The sequence below is a fragment of the Chrysoperla carnea genome, chromosome 5 (genome assembly GCF_905475395.1).
Source record: "Chrysoperla carnea chromosome 5, inChrCarn1.1, whole genome shotgun sequence".
In the NCBI taxonomy this organism is placed as follows: domain Eukaryota; kingdom Metazoa; phylum Arthropoda; class Insecta; order Neuroptera; family Chrysopidae; genus Chrysoperla; species Chrysoperla carnea.
Window position 1 is genome coordinate 62,287,561 of NC_058341.1, and position 19,150 is coordinate 62,306,710.

The 19,150-nt window shown below is 30.6% G+C and overlaps 1 protein-coding gene across 1 annotated transcript; it reads right to left on the minus strand.

The window, feature by feature from the left end:
• Positions 1-1,763: 1,763 nt before the first annotated feature.
• LOC123301285 (facilitated trehalose transporter Tret1-like) lies at positions 1,764-9,596 on the minus strand. The gene is made up of 2 exons (XM_044884020.1): positions 9,580-9,596; positions 1,764-3,518 (listed from the first exon to the last, which is right to left on the minus strand). Exon 2 carries the CDS (start codon positions 3,490-3,492, stop codon positions 2,095-2,097), a length of 1,398 nt encoding a protein of 465 aa, XP_044739955.1. The 5' UTR covers positions 3,493-3,518; positions 9,580-9,596; the 3' UTR covers positions 1,764-2,094.
• Between the last annotated feature and the right edge of the window lie 9,554 nt (positions 9,597-19,150).

Consider the following 19,150-nt stretch of genomic DNA (forward strand, 5'->3'; position numbering starts at 1 on the left):
AATAAAAAATATTTGAGAAATTATTTTAATGCAATGTAAGAATTTAATCATAATTAGCTCTTTAAATACTTGTTTAGAAATATTTTTTAGAATTTAAAAAAAGCAAGTGAAAAGAAACAACTGACTGAGTAAGTAAATAAATTGTTGAACACCCTGTATGAATATCAGTGTTTGCATAATTTTTTTAATAAACTAGAAGAGTTTAAAAACCAATAAAATTATGGCGATCTTTCGGCCGCCATTTATTTATTTGTCGAAAAATTTCCAAAGTATATTCTAGAATTTTTTTCGTTTTCCGGGAATGTTTCACAAGACTATTAGTTGAAGCTACCTGTAAATTTTCAACTTTCTTTTTCTTATAGTTTTGGAGAAAATGGATACCAAAGTTTTGTCCTAATTTGCATCCTCACGGGTAAACAGTGATAATTACGAAAAAATGTTTCAAACAGAAGTTTTTTAGTTGTTTATTGTTTATAAGGATCATTTTTTACATTTAAACTTTTGTTTTATCTCTAACGGTTTACAGGATGCGTACCCAAGACCTAATTGACCTATACTACTCAGTTACGAACTTTTTACGCCCCGGGCACGCTATAAAAACTTCAAGTGGATATATATTTTCGTTTTTGAAATTACGGTGTCCAAAGACAGACGGACAGACAACCGGAAATGGAATAATTATAAATGGAATAATAATTAGGTGATTTTATGATAACTATACCAAAAATTTGTTCGTAGAATCAATTTTTTTAAGCGTTTTAAACTTTGGTCTAAACTTAGCATACTTTGATATACATATCATTTTAATCTACAATGGCTAATAGTTCGTTTTGTAGTTAACCAATCTAAAAATTATTCAAACAAAAATTGTAGAGTCTGATGGGGGACATCATGTTCGGGCATCAGATGGGGCCTAGTCATCGAATGGTTCCTCAAAAAAAAAAAAAAAACTTATAGTTTTTGTTAAAAGCATTTTTTCGAAAAAGAGTTAGCTTTCAGAGGAAATGCGACTTAAAAATATGTCATTATTGCAATTATTCGAACGAAAATACGCTTAAAGTTTATTGATATTGTTGGTCAAAGCTATGGACACAGGCGAATGTCTTCTATTACTCTACAAAACTTTTTAATAAAGCATTTTTATGCAGTTAGCGTGTTTTCTTTCGATTAAATGCAATTATATTTAAGTCGCATTATCGACATGTTTTTAAGTCGCATTTACTACGAACGCTGACGATATTAGAAAAAATAGTTCAGATGAAAAATGTTAGTTTTTTTTTATGATGATCAACTATCTAATTTAAAGTGCTATTCTATCTCTTACCGTTTAGGATCTATATTAGCTATTACAGAAACCCGAAGAACTAGATCCAATCTGATGTCAGAACATGATGTGCCCCATCTGCAACTTTTGTTTAAGTTATTTATTAATTGGTTTTCTGAAAAACGATCTATTAGCCATTATAGATTAAAATGACCCACCCTGTATATTTCATATATACAGGGTAAAAATATAGGATTATATTCCTTACTTTTGTGAATAAAATATTCATAGATTTATTAATTAAGAAGTTAGAAAAAAAATTTATTTTATTGTTAAATTGAATTCTAATTTTACTCCCTTTATTTAAGCTCATACGCTCTGCCTGTTTGACTGTCTACTTGCCTGCCGAAAAAATGTTGAATCGATTTTTAACTCTTTTCACGTGATCCAATCGAGCTGATCCACTTTGCTGGTGGTTGGTAAACTTGTATCCACAATCAAGGAAAAAAAATCAATAAAAAAATAATAAAAAATAATAATAAAGGGAGTATAATAAAAACTTGGTTTTTATGAGATGGTTTTTCTAGAATTTAGAATTATTTTTAACCATAACTTTGGTAAAAGTCTTGTTATGAGTCTGGGTTTTGTAGAGTTAGGTCTCGGTCTTGCAGAGTTTCGTCTTGGTCTTGATTCTTTGTTGCTTAATTTGGTTATTGGTCTTTCCGACTATATTGGTCTTAGTCTTGGCCGTGCAAATTTTTCAAGACCAAGACTAACAATAAGACTGCAAGAACGATACTAATTTTGTTGGTCGCTGATTTCTAACTTATTCAAACAAATTCTGTTTGAATTTTGGTCAGTCGTGAATTTATTTGTAATGTGTGAGCTGGGACCTGTGGATTTTGTAAGTAAGAGCCTTGGTTTCTGTTTGAATTCTTCACTTTTTTTGAATTTTTCAATAAATTTTGTATATCTTCCAACGATTTACCTTTCGTTTCGGGTACAATAAATATTGTGAAAAATATACCGAAAATACATGATATAGCAAATATAATAAATGGTATATGACTGCCAAAAATTTCCGCTGTTGGTTGATAAAATTGTACAACTAAAAATCCTACCAGTCCATAAAATACATCAATAATACACATCGCTTTCGCTTTAATATTTGTTGGAAACATTTCACCTTGCATCGTGAGAGATATTGCACCCAATCCAACTCCATACATAGTAATGTAAATAATTAGCACTGTCACTGGAACCCACCCATAAGCTTCTAAATCTATAATACTATGGACTTGAATATAAAAGTACACAGCTTGTCCAATTAAAGCAATGGAACATCCAATCAACGAAATAATCAGCAGAGGACGACGTCCAACTCTGTCAATGAGTAACATTGCCAAAAAATCACTTGAAAATTGAGCGACACCAAACATTATCGCAGAAATAGAACCACTAAAAAAACCATCTGCTTTAGAGAATATAAGTTCAGCAAAAACTAGAATGGCAAATATACCACTCATCATCCTTATAGTATTTAAACCAATCATAACAACCATACCTTTGAAATAAGCTCTGTTTTTTATCAAATCGGACCAATTAGATGTTTGAGACATTTGGCATTCAACGATATTTGACATATCCTCAAATTCAGTATCCACATTCGTCAAGCCACGATACCGTTGTAAAGATTTCTTGGCCTCGTCATGTTTTTTTACCATGAGTAAATAATATGGCGTTTCTGGTACCCACCAGAAAGTGATGAGAAAAACTACAGGAATAAACATTGCAATCAATGCCATCGCTCGAATTGTTAACCATGGGGCAACACTATATAAAAATAGTGCGCCTAAATTCATAATAACTGTCATAGAATTCCCTAATTTTCCACGAATATCGTCCTCGGCGATTTCTCCTACAAACATTGGTAAAACTGTAAACACAGATCCGTCAGCTACACCTACTAAAAGCTTGATTAGCATCAACGTTGATACATTTCTTGCTACAGCAATTAAAATCCATCCAATCAAATATGGCACTCCACTCATTAATAAAGTGGAACGTCGACCAAAATAATCTGCGCAAAAGGCTCCTAAGATTGCGCCGGGTAATTCAGCAAGCACCTCAATAGAAGCAATCCATGAACCTTCTTCCATGGTTAAGGGTATTATGGAATCGGTTGCATATAATTTTGGTAGTGATGCCGACACCCATACAAAATGCATTCTACTGGTAAATGCTAGCAAACAAGCTGAAATAGATAAAAGTTTTAGGTACATATTTTTATACCCTATATATGAGATATGTCAAAGTATAGGTATAGAGTTTAGTCCCAAGTTAGTCCAAAATTTGAAGAACTGAAAAAATTTAAACTCATAAAATGGGCAGTACATATTTTTGAGAAAATTAACTGATTTACATAAATGATCTCCTTTGTTTATTAGATTACAGTAAGCGTTTATAACATATTCGTAATCGAAGTTCAAAGCCCACCGATTTTCGAAGTTTTTAATAATTGCTTTAGAAAAGACTTTAAATCAAAGCTTGCAAAGGTAGCTTTTAATAAATTCGTTACTGGCAAACAAAAAGAACAAAGATGGGGTGCTTAAGTGCTATGTAATGCCTGTTTTAATGTATGCACGCGAATTATGAACTGTGACTAAAAGAACAGAATAATTTCTGAAAGCAGCGTAAACGCGGTTTTATATTCGAATTAAGCGTATTTACTGTATGTTTAATTATAATGGTGAGAAATGCATTTTTTCGTATGGGACTGGGGTAGAAAGAGAGAGGAGAGCAACGAATAATATTTTTCGGTATTTTTTCCTTCAAGATAGGGAGGTGCAAGTGCACCCCCTCCCGACACACATGTTTGTCCATACGTTAACACGATAAGTCAAAAACAAAAGAGATATCGAACTAAAATTTTTATAGCGCACTCAGGACATAAAGAGTGATCAGGACGACAACATCTTCGAAATTGTCTGCCCAACAGATCCAACGCATTATCGTAATATTTATTACTCAATATATAAATTATTATAAACACTACCTAGATTTGAAATTATGTTTATATGTTTTTTACTGACCTGACTGAACTATGACCTTAATAAATTGATTAAAAAGCCAGTCGAAATTGATAAACAGTATGGAACCTCGATGACTCGAATCTTAAGGGAAATGCACAAAATTTCGAGTTAATGAGGTTTGACTAAACAAGTAGTTCAAAATTTAGAAAAATTACAGAGTATATAATTGCTTAAATTGTGGCTTAGAAAGGCGTTATTATATTTTACTATTTAAACGTCACTACGATTTAAGGAGTCTGCTTTTTGAAATTGGAGTTATAAAGTATAAATGTTTATTATCAATACCTCGCAGCGAAATAACATTTCGAGTTACAAAGTCTAAATAATTCGAGATACAGCATATTTAGGAGATCAGTGCTTCGATTTACTGAGGATGCCGACTTAAAGCGTTTCATGTTATCGAAGTTCCACTGTAGAGTCATACAGTAATTATTCAATGTCTCAAAAAAACACTTGAGATTCAACACAAATATAATTTTAATTAATTCTTATAGGAAACTACCTGATCAACAATTAAATATTAATATTGAACAGTACAACAATTAAATATTGATATTAACTAATGCGAACAATTGATAAATTGTTTTCTTATAAAATACCTTTGTCTCACTTAAAATTTATTGCCAGCAAATATTAATTATTGGTTTTGGTCAATAATTATATTAGTTGGCGTTAGTTTTGGATTCAACAATTAAACATCAAAGCTTTTCTAAATCTCCCTAGAATAGATTTAGTGGTTGTGGTGTTACGCCCTTATAACCACTGGGAATACAACAATGTACAATAACATGATATTATTGCAACTATAGAAAGCTACTACTTGTTGATGTATCTACAAACTTTTAAATTTGATGTTTTTGAAATATTTAAACTTTGTCATTTAATTTTATTAAAGTTTTTTTTTGTTTTCTAATTAGTTGTATAGACACTTCCAAAAAAAAATTTTTTTTGTCTTAAAAGTTAGTTAAAGTCCAAAAAATGTTATCTAAACTATCGAAATCGTTTTTTAATCGTTCATTTAATTAAAAATTAAATGTGAAAGTTCAAATTTTTGCAAGGTAATATAAACATCTTTATGAATGGTTTTGAATCCAAAGAGTTTATATACATAGAGAAGGCGTGGAGGCGATATAGTGAATAAGAAAGAAGACTGCCAGTGAGTTCCCCTGTGTCCCTGTCATAGTCATATGTCATAATCATATGATGCCTAGAGATTTTGTGTCTGCTATTATATTTGTTTTGTACAAAGAGGTTATATACAGTTTTGCATTATTTTTTCTGAAGTTAAGTTTTTAATATCTATTTTCGGTTCTGATATCTGATATCATTGGAAAAGATGTTATAACAAATGTAATTAGCTTTAATATAAGTAAAGAACGATGTCTTTAGGCCATATGGTTCACTCACAAATCTAAAAAATCCAAAAAAGGGCAATTGCATTTTTCGCCAATTTGCTCTGTTTAGTTCTGTCAGTGGTTTGAAGGCTGTAATCATGTACATTCACAATAGCCCGAGCAAATCGCAAAATTATTTGTTTTATCGGTAACCAGCCTAAAGCTTGTTATAAAGCGGCAATCAAACCCGTAAAAACAGTAAACTATGACAACCCTATGAGACCGATTGAAAAAATATAGTCGGAGCAATTTGTAATGCAAAATTACACAACCTTTACTAGAAAAAATATGGCAGGTCAACTTGGTTGATAAATTCTAGCAATCCTTATTTTAATTTTTGTCTTTTGGGATGCCAATTTGTCTCATAGGATAGCCGGATAATTTTCACATGAAATTATAGCCTACAATCTACCCCTCAAGAAAAAATAGATTACCAGGCCAAATCGGTTGGAAAAGTTTAGCGATTCTGTTATTTGCGATATGATCTATTGCTTTAAAAAAAAATGTTAGGATAGATAGTACATATGAAAAATGATTATTTTAGTGCCTTATGGTGGGTCCGCGCGATACAGACTATTGTTTGTACAGACTGAAAGTCTGAGTAAAATTGTTCATGTAAATATGATGACGAAATGTATGTGCAGACTTAACATTAGTATGGGAATACTTCCAACATCTGTGCTCAGACTTTTTTAACTCCGACTTTACCATCATATTGTCTTTTGTTTGCACTGATTTGTTGCGCAGACAAAATTTTATAGAAGTCTGTGTGAAGTTGGTATCGTGTGGACCTACCATTAGCAAAATGTCGATATATGATTACGCAATTTATGATGCATAGCTAACAATTCTAAAAGTCTGTGCAAGTGAAACCAGATGTGTCGGAGATAAATAATTTATTATTTTCAGATTTAAATATTTATTTTTTAAAGTTATTATGACATGCGCTACATTTTTACAAGTAAACTAAAAAAAATGTGTAATACCACCACAATTACAGGATAACATTTTACAGCGTAGAATTACACAAATATTGATACATTTATTTAATCGCAGAAACTAATATCTACATCAGAGTCAAAGTCAGTCGTCTGAAATATCGTCTTTGTCATCATTATCATGACATCAGTAACGCATGCAGATACTGGGCAACATTCTAACCATAATGGTTCGATTGCAATTTTCCATAAAGTGGTAGCATATATTGTGCGTAAGACTTTCTGGTTCGGTGGTTTAAAGCACGGTGGGATTGTACCTGGTTCGAAGTTTGTTACTTTAAAAATCTTCGTTGACCGAGTTAGAAATAAAACAATTTTGGATCAATATTACTCGAGCCAGGTCGACGCTTTTACAATTTTTTACTCCGTATATATTTTCAAGTGAATTCAAGTGTATTTTGAATCGTTTCCATGGCTGTTTCGTCGTATACAAGTTTTTTGTCATCGAAATTATCAAAGAGCTCTTGCAGTTTTTTAATAGTTGAAAAGACTATGTTTTACCTTTTTTATACAAGGAAGCTGTACAGTTGGAGCCAGTGCAAAATAGGCAGGTAACGGTTAACATTTATTTTTATTTTCGCAATTATGTGTTGACATTTCACTTAGGTACTAAAATAATGATTTTTAAAATCTACTACTTCCTAAATTTTTTTTATATGTAATAGACGATCATGTCTCAAATAATAAAATCGCTAAATTTATTCATACTATGGAAATTGGTTGCCTAAATTTTCCAACTGATTTGGGTTGGCAACCTATTTTTGGAACTAAGTTCCTTATCGCACGTTTCTGATTTGTTTACGGGCGGAGAGCCTAGACCAAAAAATCGTAACAACTTTTGGTGTAACAAATATATATTATCTCCATGGAAAAAAAATGTAACAAAAAACGAAACCTATGTAATAATAATTAGGTAATTGATTCTGATCTTTAGTAACTTCTGATTATTCTATTATGAATTAGAAAATTTCTATTTTCAGAACTTGATAAACGAAAACTTGAAAAATAATACATAATTTAGTACGAAAGAAAACTAGTTCCTACCGAGAGTATTGTGGATGTATATGATCTATCCTTTCAAACTATCTTCAAACAACAGAACAAATTGGCGAAAAATGCAGTTTTCTCCTTTCAGATTCGAAAATAGACCAGACATTAAAATTTCACTTTTTTGGAAAAATTGTCAATTGTTGGTCGATAAGTATTGAACCTACAGTGCTGGTTCTGATCTCAAATTGTCACAATTTTCTTCTATTTTAAAAACTTATAGAAAATATTTTCTAAAAAACGCATAGTTTTGGACTTGATTGAGAAAGCTAAAAAAAGGGCAAAAATTTAGAGGTTTTTCGAGTTCTGTGAAGTAAGCACAGGTCTTTCGAAGCTGCAAACTTGGATATAAGCTACTGATAGTGGTCCTAACAACATATTAAAAAATCAGAACTAGCCGTTTTCTTGCGATTTTAGTGATTTTTACTGTAAGATATGACTGGCCTAATAATTGTTTTGTCTACTTAAGATCTGTAAACAATTTTTTGTTTGTCCATTTTGTTATATTCATATATGCAATTTTTTTTTATAGCACTTGATAAAAAGTACCGAAACGTCGTGCAAAAAATTAAATAAAACATTAATAAAGAATATATTTCTAAAATACCCGTAAATTGATTATAATTATAAATAATATAGGCACGAAAATCGTGAATTTATAAAAATATTTTATAATATGTTCCGTTTTTAAAGGTTTTCCCATAAACTATCAAACAAATGTTTTAACGCTTCCTGTTTCAAACATATCTACGTTTGAAGTTGCCTATGTACGCACTCTTAAATGATAATGATTTCTTGTTCTTTCTCTGTAACTTATTTAATACGATTTAAATTGTTTTATTTGAATAAAGAGTCCCGATTGTTGAGACAATATAATTTTATTTAATATTTCAGAACTATGATTGAATAACACTGTGTAGTGTCACCTATGAATAATACTAAACGAAACTAAACCTATTATATCATTAATATGTTATGGCATATACAAACTTTCCCAAGGAAAATCTCCTGTGTCCTTTCCCAAGGTTCCATTTACTTCTATTTCGCGATTCGTCAAAATTGGTTCAGCGGCTTAGGCGTGAAAACTTTACAGACAGACAGAGCTATTTTCCTATAATATTAGTTAGGATTGGTCTTTGTTCGTCTTGTTTCGTCTGTGTTCCGACAATTGTTTCATTCTAAAATTGCAATTTCGAAGAAGTACCAATAACTGTAGTATGTAAACTGGTTTCTTTAGTTAGTTAGAGGGGGTTTATTAAAGAAAATACTAACTATTTATATTTAATAACAAGTTTTAGATTGAATATAATTTTTTTTAAGTCTCAAAAAGACTTATTTTATCTAGTGCCACGTTATTCTACATACATAAACTCGTACGCTTTAATCACGTGTTTTTTCGTTTAGAGTGGTAAAAAAACCTAAATAGAAGGCGAGGATAGAAATTTTTAATGATTTTAAAGTTCGTTTTCAAACTTGGGGTGGAATTTTATCCTGGCCATTTATTCTAAGAATGAATTTTTTTAACAACCTGGCTTCCATTTAATGATTTTTGGAATCTACGTGATTTGAAACGAATTTTGAGAGATACAAATTTTCACCTAGTCGAAATAGGACCGAAACCTTTTTTCAATAAGTTCGAAATTTCAAAATGAAAATTTAAAAGTTTGTGTGCTATTTAAAATGTTTTTTTAAATTTCAAAAATTCATTCCTATCAAAAATCCCAGATTTTCAAAGTTACATTGTTTCTCTGCAGTGTAAAATTATAATTCGAAAGAATATTTACCTGTAATAGTGGCCACATACTGAAACCATCGTTTTGTTAAACAAGAATTAATTCCAGAAAACAAAATTTCCAGCATTTCTTCAACAAAACAAAACTTATTAAAAAAATTAATAATATAAAAACACAATATTTAAAAAAAAGTGCTATATTTTGTAAAATTATTTTTTATGTTGCAGTTTATCTGTAATAATTAAAATAATTTAAACTTACTTACATGATATGGTTTCGACCTTCACATGCTTTTTATTACAAAAATAAAAATATTAAGGAAGTTCCTTCAAGCTCACATAGAACTAAAAGTCCCTGAAAGACTGCACTAATGTTATTATGAAGATTTTGTATAAAAAAATATGTGTGAGGGGTAAGACACTTGAAATTTCGCTTATGAAATTATTAAATCACCTAGTTATTGATCTATTGACCATTTTTTCAGCTTCCGATTCTGATCTAAAGTAGGTTTTTCAAACCCTACTCGCAACTAAAAAGAGAAAGACGCACTCTTTAAATTAGAAAGCTATTCCTTAAAAAATACCGAGCAGTTTTATTAGTAAAAGTTTACAAAAAAATGTTTACAACAAAAGTTTGTGATTATTTTGTAAAGGAACGGATTTCTTATTTAAAGTATGCCGATACCTCAATCTTTTAGCTGCAAAGAAAATATGTTCAAACGCGCAGGCATGGCAGATTTACTAAAAAAAAATTTCATCATCAACAACATCGCTTATTATTTTGTGCTGTTGAGTTTTGGTTATTTATGATGATAATGTTGGCAATAGTGTTGAAAATAAAAATAATACTTTGAATATTTTATTGAAATTTATCATAATCATTAGTAAATTTTAAAGGTCTATACATATAATTATCGTAAAGTGGTAATTTTATTGTAAACAAAAAGAAAATTTCTGATAAAAAAAATGTGTTGTTTCATGTAGACTAACTTTTAGGAGATGAAAATTTTATAGTCTGCAGTACAGAGGGGGGTATGACTATGAAAAGATATAGTCGTTAAACTGACATGTTTAGGGTGTAGGTCTGAGAAAACGGCTCATGAAATATGTAGCCCAGTATGTATTGTCAACTGGGTCTTGGGTTCATAGGACCCATCTTGTAAACCTTTAGAGATAGAACAAAAGTTTAAGCCTAAAAAATATTCCTTATAAAAAAATAACCAACTTTTGTTTGAAACATTTTTTCGTAAACATCACTGTTCATCCATGGAGGCGCAAATTAGGTGTAAATTGTATAATATGTATTATATGGGAATATCAGTTATATATGTATGTATGTGTGATGTATGTATATGTAATGTGATAGAGTAATTAACACTGTCTATGCATGGTATTTCTACAATTAACTGAGTCAATTGTTTGTTTTCACTTGTTGATTTTTTTACACAATACTTTCATGAATACTTTTATTTATATTTAATCTGTATTATTTTAATCAAATTTATTAAGAAACAAGTGAAAACAAACAATTGACTCAGCTAATTGTTGAAATACCATGTATATACAGTGTTGTGACTCTATTATCACATTACACATACATACATGCCACACAAATAACTGATATTCCCATATAATACATACTTTACAATTTACGCCAAATTTGCACCCTTACGGATAAACAGTGATATTTACGAAAAAATGTTTCAACCAAAAGTTGTTTATTATTTTATAAGGAACATTTTTTGTATTTAACTTTAGTTCTATTTCTAACGGTTTACAAAATGGGTCATACGGACCCAAAACCCAATTGACCTATGTTGCTCATTTACGAACTAGACCTCATTTTTTATGTCCTGAGTACGTGTAGAAATTTCAGCTTGATATCTCTATTCGTATTTGAGTTATCATATTCACAGACGGAACGATGGACGGACGGACAGCCGAAAATGAACTAATTAGGTGAATTTCTGAACACCTATTACATATATACATGGTATAAAAATTCAAACTTAATTCATCTTTTTGATCAGTTTAAAGCAAAAAGTACTACTGTAATTTCTTCTCTAGGCGTTTAGTTTTCCAAATATTAAAAATGCAATATTCGATTTTAAGAATTCTGAGGGATTTCGCCTAGCTAACGCTAGCTCATCCTAGCTAACGAATTTTCTTATTTGTGGGCGTTTGTGCATTTTTATGCAGGTCTGTATGTGCATAATTGTTTTAATCACATATTGAACTCGGACGTAACGTTGACGGGTATAAATTAGCAATGAGGAACTTCCAAACTGAATAACACGTATTGAAGATCACTACTTGCTGCATGGTAACATAAATTTATTTTGTGATATCCAGCCTGCCCAGAATGTTGCAAGTTTTTATGCAAGCTATCTGTATTGTAAGCATGCCAATTTGTGTGAGATGGAAGGGTTTGTATGCTTAATACGGTTTGGACCATTATTTTTGTGTGATTATGAGATTTGTTTTTGTTGTACTGTCGCATATCATTGTTACTGTTTGCAGTGTAATGGTTTACAATGAAAATTCCTGATATATAGATGGACTCCGCTGTGTCTTGATAATTTCAGTCGTTTAATTTCGTCTCTGATTTCGGATGAGTGATGCGGTATTTGGTCATCGGCACACGAGTTCTTGCCTTGATGTTCACCAAGTACGTTGGTATTTGAAGGGTGCGTTAATACTAGTACAGCATAGGTATTGAGGACCTTCACGGGTTTTACCATCAAGGCGTGTTCCTAATATCAGCCGTACACGAGCCTCGTATTTAAGGCAGCAATACGAAATTGTTTCGTGGCGATGTGGTTCAATTTGCCAGTATAATGAATGCCAAGGTGAGGCTAAGCCTCTCCCTGGCCATTCAGTTGGATTACTACAAGCTGCGGAGAGTATTAGTATTCTACAGAGTCTCCATGCCTGAAGTATTAAGCCATTTTATACATGCAATTTAGGAAGTTGAATTCTTATACCGTCAGTCAGATAAGACCATCAGTCAATGCCATAAATATAAGCGAGCAACAAGTAAATGACGTCGCCTTATTGTTATTCCCCACGTAAACATACAATTGACGCAGAATGTTATTATTTGAAACATATAAAAATTTGCCTACTCCTTAAGCCCCATAAGTCATGTGGGGCAAAAGTGCGCTTTTTTTTAAATTGTCAGAAAATTAAAAATTTTATATGAAAAAAAAAAAAACAGCCCAATTTATATTACTTTTTGTTTTTGTTTACTTTTAATCATGTATACGATAATTATCTACATCATAATTCTCTCTCTCGATTATAAGTAATTAGTGATTTTTAATATGATACATACAGCGTAAACTAAACATTGACAAATATCTTGTCTAAGTAATCTTAGTTAATGAGAAATAGACGTAACTTTAGCATTTATTAGTTTAACAATTTCAAAAAACCAAATTAAGTTATACTTGTAATTATAGAAAAAAGATAAAACACAGCTTCACTCGTGTTGCGTACACTTATCCCAACATGTGCGCAGTGGTATGGAGTAAAGTACGCGCACTCGTAGCAACTGAAACTTTTGTTTATTTAAATATAGTTTACTATTGTTAGTATTTTATTCATAATAATATACTGTTTTTAACATTTATAAATTATATATATCTTATTTAATATATTATCTCTCAATTATCCGTACATATATCACATATAAAAATACTTTTTTTATAACTAGTGCCACTGTTCGTGTCACGAGCTATGGCATGAGCTACGTTCAATCCAATCCTCTATGGATGCGGATCCCCGTATTTTTCGCCACACAAGGAGCAAAAACAGTCATTCTCTTTAAATCTCTTTCTTTGTTACTAGCCTTAATATTAGCAGTCTTGTCTTTGGCAGTCTTAATCTTCGTTAATTTTTTCTATGTATTCTTAGTACTAGTAGCTTTGGTTAAACAGACTTTTTCTTGTTCTAAGCTTCGTTTTATTTAAAAGTATCGCTTTTTTCATCTTTTTTGACTTTTTGGTCCAACTCCGATTTGAAAGGACTATCAGTAACAATGATTGATTTTTTACCTTTTCTTCGTCTATTTTGAATTGTTTTGCTTCGGATATGGTTGTATGGCTGTCAGTGGCGTAAATTCATTAGAAAATAATTATCCAACCCTTGGAAAAGTTGATACATACTCTTATTCAAATGCGTACTCTTACTCCACAAGTATATGCACACATTTAACCCAACCCGCTTAAACGGAATATAACTCTAAGTTATTCATTTGTGCGCCATACTAAAAAAATTTTATACATTAAACTAGATACAATAATGAGCATATCTGTATATAATAAGTACCAAAAATTCGCAACACAAGTATACAAGTTTTGAAATTAAAATTTTTTTTAAATCATAAGGTTATTAACAACAAATTTCACTTACCTATATGGACAAAACTACAAGAACTTGCCAGCCAAGATTCGAGTCTTTTTTCCAACGTGGGAGTAAGAACTAATGGAAGTTAGTTCCCCTGCACTAACTTTCAAGGTTTCTGAAATAATGAGCCTGCGTACACTTGCTCCAATTTTGTGTATTGTTCTTAAAAATGACTAGCGTATATTCCTCCGCTTCCAATGCAGCTGACTATATTATTTAGTTAAGAATGATCTGAAAATCTCACATGGGAAAATTGCACAATTTATAGAGGCGGGATAAAATAGTGTATGTATGTATAGGCGAAGGTATTAAATTCAAATCTGGGTAATTTTATACTTAATTTTTTTAAAACTTTTTTATGTTTTAAATTTATTTTGTTACCATACAAATCCTTTCTTTTATAAACTTTTATTTTTAAACAAAATGTAATCCATAGTTCTTACCTAACCAATACAAACAGTGATACTTTTCAAAGATTTTTATATTTATATTTGAGTTTAATTTTTAATTAAAAAAAAAGTTTTGGTATATTAAAATGATTTTCTTTTGCTAACTCATTTTAAATACACCAAACTGTGATACCTTATCTTAACACAAAAGAAAAATTGAAATTCAAAATAGAAATCAATATCAATTAATACATAGTATAAAACAAAGTCTTTTAGCGCTGTCTGTTCCCATGTCCCTATGTATGCTTGAATATTTAAAACCACGCAACGAATTTTGATGCCTGCATTGAATGCCTCAGGTTTTTTCTAATAGATAGAGTGGTTCAATTAGAGGATTGTTTTTATTTATAATAAATACGTGCATAATATAGTAAGAGAAACACTGATAATTTTAGAGGATAAACGAAATTGTGAACAAAAGGTGGATAAGTGACGGTATATGGAGTGAAGATTAGGTTATCTTGGCTGACCACGAAAGACACACTTAGGTTATAGAGCCCAATGTGATACCATATATGTATTTTACCACATATTCTGCTGATAATTTCATTTATCAGCTCCTCAATTATTTGGCCAGAGGCCTAGTGCACCTTCTTCATGCATATACGATGCACTACACCAGCCCTTTACAACTATTAATTAGCCACCAGCCCATCACAACTATTAGTTAACTTAGGCATAGCGCAAACGAAATTGGTTACGCCTTAACTAACTGAGCAACTAGGCTTGAATTTTATAACACAACGTAGTGAAAGTTAGAATGCAATTATCTTTGTATTTAAAATTGAAGTTGCCCAGCGAAGCGGGTAGTTCACAGCTAGTTAAATATAAATTGGTGAAAGATGCATACGGAATAGGGAATATTCATGAAATTTAAATTTGGTTCAAATATTTAACTTCCGTAACTTTAATGGCTGGACATTTCAACTAAACCATTATTTTAGTACTTAATCAATATCTTTTTAATTACTTAAAATTAATTAATAAAAGTACAAATGCAGTGAGAGAATAAAAAAATTTCTAAAACGGAAATTAAAATTTTTATACGAACGTGACATCATAGTACGGGCTTGTCAAATTTGTTGACATACTGTATTATATTAATTACTTACATTTTATATGGTATTTCATTAAATTATACTATTCTACGGCTTTTTATTAGAAAACTTAATAATAACGAGTGAAAATTCTGTGTTGTAAATTAATTTTATTAAAGTGATTTAACTGTCACAAATTGACAGATCACGTACTTATACGTCACCAACAGAGAGCGCCAAAAAACTGCGTTTAAATATCTCAAAATTATAATGTATTTTAAACATTTTTTTACACTTAAATACAGCATTTTTAAGCAGTATTTATATTTTTTACTTTGTTATAACGGTGCAAACAATGAATTAAAAATATAAAAAAATACATGAATATTCCCTATTATAGTACATAATATTTAGATAAGAAGAATACCAATTTTATAAAAAATCTAAAAACAGAAATAAGTACAGTAAATGAATATGGGAGCTTGAGACAAGAATAAATAACAATTAGCTCGTGCGGTTAAAAAAAAAATATTTTACTTGTATTGATAGAAGAAATGAAATATCTTCAACTTGAAGCTAATGTATGTAAAATTATAAATATTATTTATCTCTCAAAGACCTAGACGAAGAGCTACGATTAAAAGAATATTCCACCCAAAATCTTTGATTAAGCTCCCCCCGTCTTCTTATTTACGTACTATAGCTCGAAATAATTATCGTTGAAAGCCTTTATTGAGTACTATTGTCAACACTTTTTTCAGGTTTCTTATCACATGGCTTAAAAGTTACAAGAGGAGGCAAAATTTTTGCATCTGATGGCGTTTTATATCTAGTGCTATGTTCATTTGAGCATAAAACTTGTATTCTTCTCTTAAAGAGCAATCCAACGACAAGCTATTTATCTAAATTTAACAACAAATGGCTATTAAGTTACAAGCGATTTAAAATTTTGAACACAGCTTACTTTTGTAACACAGGCATACTGGGGCGAAATTATAAGGATTACGTTTTTTCATATTTGATGACGGAATTCTAAAAACCAGTAAAGGAAAAATTATTAATTGAAAAACTCCACACAGCTACAGCAATTGCTATTGCAGTAACGAGAAATTGAGCATGCTTATGTATTCGTTACTAAAATAATCAGTACCCGTTACAATTGTATCGTTACGTTACTCGTTACTTTTAACACTTATTACCGAATAAAATTTCAATTGGTAAGATTTTATGTTAGTTATAGTTAAATTGTATAAGCCAAAGTATATATTCTAAATAAAAAATTTGAGTAACGAAAAATGCCAGTAACGAGCTAAAAATGCAAGTCGTGAAGAACGTTTCATCAAAGAGTATAGGTTAGAGGAGAAGCAGATCATAAGAGCTAATGTAAAATCGTAGTAAACGATATATAGCGCCTCTACCGAGTAAGCCTTTCTTTAATAGTTAATAGCCACCCTCGCAAAGGTCGACAAACTTAATAGTTGATCGCCACAGACTCCAGATGTCACTTACAATTATATTTCTGCTTCTCCGCTCCCTTATGCTCTTTGTGGTTCAGTACTCAGTACTGAATGGCGTACCGTTACTCAGTATTAGGTACGTACGGCTTATTACAGCTCTTCATACAGCTGGTGAAAAATGGGGACGGTTCAAGGAGACTATTCTAGAAAGTGGCATAACAGAAATTCGAGCCTCACAAGTGATTTAAAACAAGCATTAGATGGCAGACGAAATATTGCCCTTGATGAAAAAAAAGAAAGGAATACAAAAATAAAAACGAAGAAAAATAATAAGAGGAAATATGTATAAAGAAATCAATAAAAATATTAAAAGAAAATGAAGTGAAGCAAATCAATTCGAGATGAATGAACAGTGCAGAAATGGAAAATAACTTATACGTTAATTCACACATAGCTTTCTAAATAATTAAAGAGGTTATAGAAAAAAATGAAAAAAGGTTAAGTAATAACATTAAAAGCAATAAATTAATCTTGGAAGTGGATTATAAATTGAACAGGTAGGAAGAGTACATTTAAGATCTCTACAAATGTAAAGAACGAAAACCATTTCTTTTTTACAAAAACATGCCATCTGAAAACACTGAAGAAAACCTTTATCTTCTTTTTCGAAAACAGGAAATGAAAAAATTAACAAATGTTCCAAACCAGATGGCATTACAATATACATGGTTAAAAAATGTTACCAGAAGAGGTATGTAAAATACTTGTTCCTTTTCCAAAAGCACACAAAGCAGAGAAATGTTAAATATATAACCAGGAATCATAATTGCAACAATTCATCATAATTTGGGTATAATAGAAGAAATAAAGTAGAATTCTTAATTTTTAAACAAATTTTCATGATGATGAAGGACTGTTTTCGAAGGGCCATATCTCGGTAACGAATTCACATACAAACATGTTTGAATAGTCAAAATTTTACAAAAAGTTTTGAAATAGGACATAAGAGAAAAAAAAATTGATCTACTAAGCCGGAGGAAGGTAGAAAATTTTGCTGTTTTCCGCCCATCTTCTTTCGCTCGTCCATACAACAACATTCCATACTTTCAATAACTTTCGACTTTTCGTCATCTAACCCGTTTTTCCAGCCTGTCGACTGGGTTAAAAATCAAAACTAAACTCAATGTTACCACCTGTAACAGACAAACATAAAGGTTTTCAAGCAAAAACAGATTATTTCAGATGTGCAAAAATTAATTTTAAATTTTATGTCAATTCCTCAAATTTCTATATTCAAAACGCTGCCTTTATAGAGCTGAGATATTCAGGGATCAAATCAATCAATGTCAAATTAATACAGGAATTTCTTCTGAACATTTCAGAATTTAATTATATATATTTGGCATTTGGATAGATATTTAATTAAGGTAGTTCCTCCGCGACAGTCCAGTCAAAAAGTTTTGGACTAATACTATCATTCAGTGCATTAACTGTGCTATGACTATTATACATATACCATATATTATTTTCACAAGACTGTAGTTACACACTAATTTATCTCCTATATGTATACAGACACACACTATGATATATAAGTTTACCATTAGTTTCTATATCCTCTCCACAAAAAACATCGCTAAAACGAGTTATTTATTTAAGTTTTTTACCGAAACTATATGGTAAATAATTTTTATTTTTTTTTATATATTTTCTAAATATAGTATTCTACATTATATTAGTTTTTCATAGAGATGGTGAACGTCATTCATTGATAAATAAATATAATATTTGTAAATTTGTGTATTTTTATACGCTTCTCCCATGTACACGTACAAATTGCGTCACTTTTAATTGCTAATATCTCATGTATGGCATGGTAAATCATCTTCTAATTTTAACAGCATGTGTATTATGAATTAAATATTTTATATTCTGAGTTTTGAGAAATTCTTGAAATATCACTTTCGTGTAGGTACTACCTTAAATATGGTATCGTTCTTAAATCTATATGAGCTCTACCCAAATGCCAAATTTCAGCAGATTCTGAAATGGTCAGAAAAAAAATCTTAAAGTGTTGGCTTGACATGAATTGACCCTAAGGTATACCAAAGATACTCAGATCGAAACTATATCTTCGTGAAGAATGTTGATTTTGTTTCGCTTCACTTCTTATATTGAAATTTTATCAATACAAAAAAGTTTTGATACTAGGTATAGAATCATAAACCAGTTAGCGCCAAATATTAATATTTAAACATTATATATAAAAAAAT

Coding starts and splice junctions, on each gene's coding strand:
- LOC123301285 (XM_044884020.1), bottom strand. CDS start 3,492: ATGCATTTTGTATGGGTGTCGGCATCACTACCAAAATTATATGCAACC.